The 9,979-nt window shown below is 32.8% G+C and overlaps 1 protein-coding gene across 2 annotated transcripts in view; it reads left to right on the forward strand.

The window, feature by feature from the left end:
- LOC122521358 (protein unc-93 homolog A) overlaps positions 1 to 6,690 on the forward strand; it is a 12,917-nt gene extending 6,227 nt beyond the window's left edge. For both annotated transcript variants that reach the window (XM_043642016.1, XM_043642018.1), the window contains 6 exons: positions 3,664 to 4,020; positions 4,471 to 5,104; positions 5,296 to 5,687; positions 5,798 to 5,930; positions 6,033 to 6,170; positions 6,296 to 6,690. In XM_043642016.1, coding sequence (XP_043497951.1) covers positions 3,823 to 4,020; positions 4,471 to 5,104; positions 5,296 to 5,687; positions 5,798 to 5,930; positions 6,033 to 6,170; positions 6,296 to 6,516 — 1,716 coding nt within the window. In that variant the 5' untranslated portion in view covers positions 3,664 to 3,822 and the 3' untranslated portion in view covers positions 6,517 to 6,690. The remainder of the gene's footprint in view (positions 1 to 3,663; positions 4,021 to 4,470; positions 5,105 to 5,295; positions 5,688 to 5,797; positions 5,931 to 6,032; positions 6,171 to 6,295) is intronic.
- The last annotated feature ends 3,289 nt before the right edge of the window (positions 6,691 to 9,979 follow it).

A 9,979-nucleotide genomic window follows, 5' to 3' on the forward strand; every position in this document is an offset into this window, starting at 1 on the left:
TTTCTCTCTTTCTATTTTTTCTTTCGGTAGCGAGAATTTTTCGTTTTGGCCATCGTGCGTCGAGCGTTTTGTATATCTATATATATCGGCGTATAAGCGCGGCATTTTTAAATCGAATCTTGATGCTTATGGCACGCCGTTTCTTTATTTATTGTCAAAAATAATGAACCTTGAGTAAAAAAAAAATAATTCATTTTAACAGAAACTATTATTATTTAGTTGAGAGTAAAAATAATGAATTAATTTTGTGTCTCGCCATAAAATTAATTAGAATAATTAATTGATGTAAATTCTTTGTCTCACAAAAATTTATTTGTATATCAAATTGAATACGTATTCTTTTTAAGACGAAATTTAAAATTTAAATATTTTTCCTATTAAATTATTTATTTTATAAAATTCTAAATTACTGACTTTTTGTCTCGTAAAAATTTATTAGTGTATCAAATTAAATACATATTTGAAAAAGAAGAATTTTATATCCACACATAAAATTAATTCAAGATATATATGAAAGGATATTCTAAAAACGTGGAATTTATTTTTTGTCTATACATATTTTTAATTCATTTTTATTATGTTATAAGAAAATAGTAATGCATTCTGATTTATCTTCGAAGTCTTAAGAATTGTATGAAATAAATTGAGCTATTATCAAGTGGTGCGTTAGCGTAAGTAGTAACGTCTTCGCTTCTCGCGCTGGGTATTTAACGTTCGATTCTTCGTGGGGGAATTATTTTTTTTATAAGTTTTTCTATCCTTAGGTTATATAAATTGTTTTTACGTTTCCTAATTTCTAATTATATATAGAAAAAAATTAAAATTATTACAAAAAAATTAAAAGCAATAAATTTTTTTACATCTTGCACAAATAAAGGAAGATTTATTACTTAAATTACAAATTCATCCTGTAAATATCATCCTAAAAAATGTCTCGCTTCGGCACGTTAAAAATTAATTTTTGTTATTTATTGGATATTATTTAATTTATAATTAGTAACTTTATTACTCACGTAATAATGTTGATTTCTTAATAAATTTTTTATCGTTAGTGCAAAATTTGAAAAAAATCTGAGGTGGGACTCACTGACCGTCTCCTTGTTAAGGATAGAAAAACTTAGAAAAAAAATAATTCCCCCACAAAGAATCGAACGTTAAATACCCAGCGCGAGAAGCGAAGACGTTACTCCTTACGCTAACGCACCACTTGATAATTGTTCAATTTATTTCGTACAATTCTTAAGACTTCGAAGATGAATCGGAATGCATTACTGTTTTCTTATAACATAATAAAAATGAATTAAAATTATGTATAGACTAAAAATAAATTCCACGTTTTTAGAATATCCTTTCATATATATCTTGAATTAATTTTATGTGTGGATATAAAATTCTTCTTTTTCAAATATGTATTTAATTTGATACACTAATAAATTTTTACGAGACAAAAAGTCAGTAATTTAGAATTTTATAAAATAAATAATTTAATAGGAAAAATATTTAAATTTTAAATTTCGTCTTAAAAAGAATACGTATTCAATTTGATATACAAATAAATTTTTGTGAGACAAAGAATTTACATCAATTAATTATTCTAATTAATTTTATGGCGAGACACAAAATTAATTCATTATTTTTACTCTCAACTAAATAATAATAGTTTCTGTTAAAATGAATTATTTTTTTTTTTACTCAAGGTTCATTATTTTTGACAATAAATAAAGAAACGGCGTGCCATAAGCATCAAGATTCGATTTAAAAATGCCGCGCTTATACGCCGATATATATAGATATACAAAACGCTCGACGCACGATGGCCAAGACGTAAAATTCTTGCTACCGAAAGAAAAAATATAAAAAGAGAAATATCAGAACGCTCAACAATCGATGGCCAAGGACAATAATACTCGTTATCGCATGATAAATAAAAAGAGAGAAATATTGGTTTGTTCTCTCACTCGCACTTTCATTGAAGACCGAGAGTCCCGAAGATTGCCGAAGATCCTTCGTTTGTGTATTAGTGCACACGGACGCTCGCACGCATACTAGCTCGCTCGCGTGTAAAACGCGACGGAGGGATAAGCTTGCCTTCTCCCACTCTTAAAATTTTGTTCCCATCTTCAATCCAATTTTATGCGCTTATTTTTGAAAATACGAAGATAACTCATAGAACATTTTTTATGTATATTTTAATTCTCTACAACTTTTGTTTGAAACTTTTTTCGATTAAATGCCTAGATTCTAAGATAAGGCTATATTTTACCCTTTTTTACCCTTTTTCCCCAAGATGCCGGTTGCTGATTTTATTATAATTAGCACCATTCGATTCAGCGTCGTCAACTTACCCTTAGGTCAAATTTTGAAGCATAAACAAGAAAAGTTCCGGGTTTGGCCCGCGTTGACTGGGCTACGTTACTCATTTGCGATTTCCATGTATCGGGATCTCTGCGTTAACAACGATAGGCTATCGTCTATGGTAACGATCGACCAATCGATTTACACCTAACGTTATTTCAAGGCCATAGGTAAATAACGTTTAATACAATTAACGGCTCTTTCGTCGCAAGTTCTTGTTCAAGGTGTTCGTTTGTTTTTTTTCTTTCTTTTTCTTTTTCTTATTGTTTTTCCTCTTTAAAGACGAAACGATCGAGACGAGATGGAACGATCGATTGGTCGATCGATCGATTTTTATCGTAATTTTTTTTTTTATACATTCATTTGTTATTCCGATTGCATATTTTTCCTTCTTGCAATTAGCCGTCTTGGTTGTTTTCAATATAACGTTTTTGTTTGTTTCTTTTTCTTTTTCTTCTTCTTCTTACAACTGACTGACTGGTCGGATTTTTTTTTCCACAGTTCTATACGAGACAGTTTAAAAAAAAAATTGTCAGATACTTATCGAAATGCGTATTAATCAGATCGGAAGTTGGAAACGTTATGTCTTATGCATTTACGTTCGATATCTCGTTAAAAGATATTTCTCGAACACGCTTGATGATGAAATTTATTTCAGAAGAAGGTTTTTCGTCCCATTCGCGATTGCTTGCTTGCTTTTTTTCATTTCAGCATTATTCAAGGACGACGTAACTTTTTTTGTTCTGTCTCGAACGAAACCAGAGCGAACAATATACGTCAATTTATAAATGTTAACGCGACAAACATTTGTTAAAAAAACAAATCTAATGGATCACAATCAATCGATGATACGAAAATTTTTTCTTAACGATCGACGATATTTTTTTGTTCTAATTGAAACAAACGAATTTGTTCTCTGTAAAACAATGTTCGACTTAATTAACGTTTACACTTCTCTAATTTCTATCCTTTGATGATTTTTCGAGAGATTGGAATAGTAATTATTTAATGAAAATAATTATATTCCTATACGTAGCTGGGTTGAAAAATCTTGAACCTAACATGAGAATAAAAACAAATTTAAAACTTTTATTTTAAAAAAATAAAAAACGTAGAAACAATTTTTATATGTATATATTTTTTTTTCTTATGTTTAGACTCGAAGGGTTGAAATTTTTCAACACCTACCTCTGTATTATTTTTACGTAAAATTTAATAAAAATAAAAATACAAATAATTAAGCTTTCTCAATTTCATGAACAAATTCACGACAGTGATGATAAAATTAATATTAACTTTTCGTTTAAGGTAACTCGTCGTCGAGGATGAGATAGGAGAGAAGATGACTGAAAAAATGACGACGTGAGAAAGGAGAAGAGCTTTTGAAACAAAAACAAACATTTAATTTAGGAAAAGTATTAAAGCGGCTAGGGTAGGAAGAAGAGAGGAAGTTGAAGAAAAAAAAAGATGGGGTCTTTGCCGAATTTGCACGAGTTATCGAAGGAGAAACTCGAAAGTCCTGTTTATAGACCAGTTCCAATCGGTGGATTAGGTCCAATGAGATTACCCGCTCAAGCACCACCATTGGCACATACTCATCGTCGTGCTAGAAGCAGCGGAAATCATAATACCACTACTTTGTGGGACAACGACGCCATGTTGGAGGTCGGTTAAATATTATTTATCATAAAAATTTAAATCAAATAATTTCTCGCGTCATATTTGACGATTTTAACTTAAAACTTTTGCGATTTGCAATACTGAAACGAGATCCTTAAATTTTTACGCACTTTATCGATTAATAAATACGTACAAATGATAAAAATCAAAAACAAAATAACTCGAGCTACAGAAAAATTTTTGAGGTTAGATTTGATAAAAATAGATCATAAGTGAACATTATCAACCATAAAATACACGTCAACAGATAGAAAAGTAAAATTTTGTAAACTAGTGTAAAGGGAAACATTGTTGAATCGTTTATTGGAATGTTAAATATTTTTAATTGGCATAGAATTAAGTCAACTTATATCAATTGCAAAAGTGTGGACATAAGTTTAAATCAGAAATGAGATTTAGAGGATAATAAAATAAATAGATGTTTTCAACGCACAGCATATGGCAGCGTATTCACCGATCTCTTGTCGCTCGGCGAGGACATCCGCAGCGTTGTCTTGGAGACGACGAGATTCGATGAATTCTTCGGCAGGTGCGTCGTCGGTTCGTCGTTTGATAGCAGCTGTTAGAACAGCTCCATCCGGACCGCGTCCAGCGAAGAAAACAATTTTGAGGCATTGCGCAGCCCTGTTGTTGGGACACGCGACCTGTTCAGCCGCCATCTTGCCAATTTTTCCACTCCAAGCTGGTCTCGGAGCATTCAATCCTCACCTCGGTCCAATATTATTGGCACTGTTGTATTTGACCGCGGCTATCACCGCTTGTTTCGCGCCGATTCTTCTACAAAAGATCGGCACGAATCTGGCCATCATTGTTAACCATTTAGTAACAACAATTTTCGTCGGTGTCCACTTGTATCCAAAGTGGTACGTTTTATTACCAAGCTACGCCATTTTGGGTGCCTGCGTCAGTCCAAGTTTTTTGGCAAGGACCTCGCACGTCAACATATCGGCCACCAGTTTAGCTTTGGTCAGTGCCGATCCTGAAGATTCGGACGAGACCAGACGCGATTGTCTATTGAGAAGACTCAACAGATACATCAAACTCGCCGAAGATGCCGGTCTTGCGATAGGTAAATACAATTTCTATATATATTCCCTAATTTTATTATTATTTTATTTATCCTCAGAAAGAAATCTTACATACGTTTATCAGTTAAACTTAATTTATACATTACATTTATTTCATTATATTTTTTTTCTCAATCAATTCGTTTTTCTTAATCAATACTATAAACTTGTCTACAATTGTTGCTGTAACCAGGTTGTCTGATCGCGGCACTATTGGTCAAATTTACGGACTCGGTGTTACCTAACATATCGCAAAGCGAGATTGAGGATGTTTGCGGAGCCGAGTATTGTCCCGAGGAGACCTATTTCCACAACGAAAGTCTCTATTTACCAACTATCTCGGATAACACTTCGAAAATGTTGATAAGTATATGGTTCGGCTTTGCCGTATTAGGAATGAGCATATCTTGTGCTTTCCTTGATTCGAGGATGAAGGAACCCCAAAGTACAAACGACAGAATTAGCGCACGTCACATATTCAAATTCGTCAAGTGCGCCTTTCAAGATCCGAAGTTGCAATTAGCGGCGCCATTGACACTGTTCATCGGCCTCGAGCAAGGTTTCATTTATGCCGACTTCACTGAAGTAAGTTTACCAACCAAAAAGAAAAAAACAAAAACCAGATATTAAACATCACCGAGTATTGGACTGAAAGATGAAAAAAGCAACAAAAAATTTTGTTTATTTATTAACAGGCATACGTGGCTTGTGCCCTTGGCGGAGCTGGCACCGTAACCGTCAGTTTTCTCAGCTTAGCTGTCCTGCAGGCACTTGCTGGAGCAACCCTTTCCATGTTACTTAGGCACATCAAGAGATATTTTGTCGTAGGTAAGCACGATGCTTCTTTCTCCTTTCGTTAATAATTTAAACAATTATATCGGACAACTATATATATATTACAATTATATAACCTATCTGGTTGAATTTTAGTCGTGGGTTTCGCCTTTCATGCCTGTTTGTTACTCGTTTTGGTCGTTTGGAGACCAGCTGGCGACGATCCAGCACTTTTCCATGTTATATCAGCCGCCTGGGGAGTATGCAACTCCATCTGGGAAACTTTAATATATAGTAAGTTTAATCGAATATTAATATATTATTTTTTTACAATCAAAACAAAAACCAAAAAAAAACAAACAATCAATCCACAAACAACAAAATCGATGACAATATATCGTATTAATTTTATTTTGCAGCATTAGTATTAGGTCTCTATCCAAATTCTTGGCAAGGTCCGTTATCAACGTCGTTATTTTGGAGATGGTTAGGACTATCATTAGCGTTGGGTCTTCATGGTTTGGTTTGCACCCGATTCCGTGTGCTAGGATTGGCGTGTATGTTGTTGCTATCGGTCGTGCCTTACGCTTGGTTAGAAATTAGATTATCTAAACGTGGCAAAAGTTTGGCACCGTTGTGACCAATCGAATCAACGGCCAGCGATCGTGGATCAACGATCGAGGTCGAAGGAAGGCACAGATCGGACTGAGGTAGAATCGTTCCATCCAGTTTAAAACCAATCAGAAGAAGAAGGAGCAGCAGTGGCAGACGTAAAAGCAGCCCGGTTACGGAATACGCGACTTTTACCACGAAAGGAGGAAAATCTTCGAGAAAAAGAGCAAACAGTGTTGCGTTCGCTTGTCAAACTACTACAATGAAAACAACTACGATTATTAATACGACCAACGAGGACACGATTCTTCCCAATCCAATTAAAATTGAACAAGAACGTAGGAGTAGTAGTAACGATATAGAAATCGTTAACGACGAACCAAAATGCACCATTTTCTCATTATCCTGAGATAACCTCAAAATCTTTCACACCACGACGACAATTTATTCTTCAAATATTTCTAACAAAATTCTGCTGGTCCTCGTTTTTCTCGAGTAAATGATATATATTATCCTCGTTCACATGGAGACGAATCCTCGTTCGATTACCTCTAACCCCCACTCCCACCCTCTTGTCACCCTGTTTCCTCATTCGATTTCTCTAGCGTTCTTAAACACGTCTAACATACTCGAACAAATTTTTATTTTCTCGAATGAGTATTAAGAAGAATGGTTGATTCTATATTACATACTACAAATTTGTAATATAAGCAGAAAAAGAAAACAAAATTCAACATAGGGTTTCTTTCCCTCCTCTTCCAGATACTTATTCTATTCTTTTCAACTTTGCGTTTTCTTTTTTTTTGTTTTTTTTCTTTTTTTGCCTACAAAGAAGATACAAAAAGATATATTGTAATAGTATACGAGAAAATAAGATAAGATAAATAATTTAAGACATTATACAATTTTGATTTCAACAATTTGATTTCATTGACAATCGTGATTTTATTTTATTTTTTAAGTACAAAAACGCACATGGCGATATTATGTCAGACGTGATTGGTCATTGATGTTACTTGCTAATAAAACAGAAAAAAAGGACAAAAAAAAACAAAACGAAAATCGTGGGACAAAAAGAACATTTAAGGATCAAACGACGAAGTAAGAATAATTCGGATAGAAGAATTCAGAAATAATCTTCACAGCCCCTACCCCCACCCCTATTTCCTTTGTAATATCGTAAAATGATGAATTAAAATATTTTTGAGACGAACGAGCACTCGACTCCTCCTCCTCCTCCTCAAGGTCGACCTACGAGTGCAACGAAAAGACTCCCCCCACACCGCGTCATCGCGTAATATTTAATAAATGCTGGATGGAACGAAAGATTAATTAATTAGGATTGAATTCCGAGCCGAAATAACAAACACAATTTTTCCCGCACCGACAACCAACCCCACCTCCCCTCACCCCCGTGTTTTTCTCTCTCATTGTCAGCTTATAATCGAACTAACCGAATTAACAAGCTCACGTAAGATTTTATTATATTTTAATAGAATACGTGGGGAAAATAATAGTCAAGGAATAATATACGTTTTCACGCTCCCAATTTTTTTCCTTCTGCCCCCTCTCCGTACCCCGTACCCCTGTACCATTCGCCACGGCTCCTGAGAAGAAAAAAAAAATAAAAACACATTCATAGGCTGGTTAGCTAGCTAGTTGTATATATAAAACAAAAAAAATTATTTCTAATCCATTTTCACGGATATAAATATTTTCACGGAAAACACGTGCCCTATGTGCACGATTTAAAAATGCTATCCGTACCCTGACGTCTTTCAAATCTATTAAATCGACTTGTATAAAAAAAAAAAGGAGAAAAAAATTAACGGACGGAACAAATTAAACCGTTTTCATTACAATCTCTACAAAACTCGCTCATTATGATCTATATATATACACATATATAAGTATAAGGTGGTATGAAAAATTTGTTTGCAGCTGAATTTCATTGGTTGGAAGATTTAAAAAGCAATGCAAGAAGATTACTCGTCTTTTATTTTTTGTTCAAAAATATTAATGTTTTTATTTTCGTCTTTCGCGTTTAACTTTTGATCAACTAATTGTAAGCCAATAGATGAATCCAAAAGAAAAAAAGAACAGAAGGTTAAGAAAATATTGACAGGTACTATTTTGTTTTTATTCACGATTGATCAAGAAATATAAAAATGCATCAAACGTAGATCATAATCGAAGATAGGTGATAAAAACTCGTTCATACGCGTCTTCCCAAACTGCAAACAAATTTTTCAAAACAACCAATAACTTACCTTCATACAATTTGTCACGAATCGTATCTCTTAATTCATTGATAATATATATATATATAGAAGAAAAATGAAAAAAAAAAAAACAAAAACAACCAATAACAAAATGATAGAATAACAAATGTAATTTTCGATATTACGAATTTTATATTTTTAACGTTCTTTCGTTTGTGTTTCCTATAAAAGTGGGAATAATAATATATGCATGGGAAAAGGAAAAAAAAAAGAATCCATACGATATCAGATATAAAATGACTTCTTATTTAATAACCACTTTCTATTCAAAAAACGACTAATCATCGTTGCTGCTATCGCGATTAAATTATGATGATAATGTAAAAGTAAAACGTACGTATACTTCTTAATGTTTCGTCTGCTGTAATGAGAAATACGACACATATATCGAAAGAATGATGATGATGATGATGATGATGATGATGATGATAATGATGAAAAAAAAAACAAAAAAGAAAATAAATCAATAAATTACGAACGATGTGGAATGAAATCTGTTATAAAAAAAAAAAAAAAAAAAAGCCAAAAACAAAAAATATCTTAAGAATCATTCGTAATCGGAGTAACGTCTCGAGTAACGTCCAATAAAAACAACAGGCTTATGCAATAGGTACGTTAACAATCAAACAAACCAATGTCCATTTACGATCGTTCCAAAATTCATTCGATTGGTTAATACTTACAAGATGGAGGACGAACGCTTTTAAATACGACTCTCATATGAAATTGTTATTTTCAACTTGTCGGATAAACGAAAATGAAAAAGCAAAGAAAAGAATTATTTTATTTGATAAATAATTTCAAGGAATATTATACTACCAGTCATAAAAGAATCGATCGAATTTTAAACGCATCTGCAGAAATTATCGTATCGATCAAAAAAAGAAAAGAAAACGTTTGTCGAATTGTGAAAAATAAAAAAGAAGGTAGGAAAAAAATATAATATATATATTAGGATAAGAATTTTATCTCGTTATCCGATCTTTCCAAATTGTGTACGATGAAATGTTTTAATAGAAAAATACGCGTGTGGAAGTATTTGCGCGACAAAACGAAGTTGGTACGAAAATAAAAAGAAAAAGGAAAAAAAAGGAGAAGATAATTAAAACGCGCCGCATTCATAATTAATTATAATAATTGCGAAAACGAAAAAAAAAAAAAAGAAAAAAAAATTATATAAATGCACCGTGTGCCTCTGATTATATTCCT

The sequence above is a fragment of the Polistes fuscatus genome, unplaced genomic scaffold (genome assembly GCF_010416935.1).
Source record: "Polistes fuscatus isolate 324 unplaced genomic scaffold, CU_Pfus_HIC Scaffold4, whole genome shotgun sequence".
Lineage (NCBI taxonomy): Eukaryota > Metazoa > Arthropoda > Insecta > Hymenoptera > Vespidae > Polistes > Polistes fuscatus.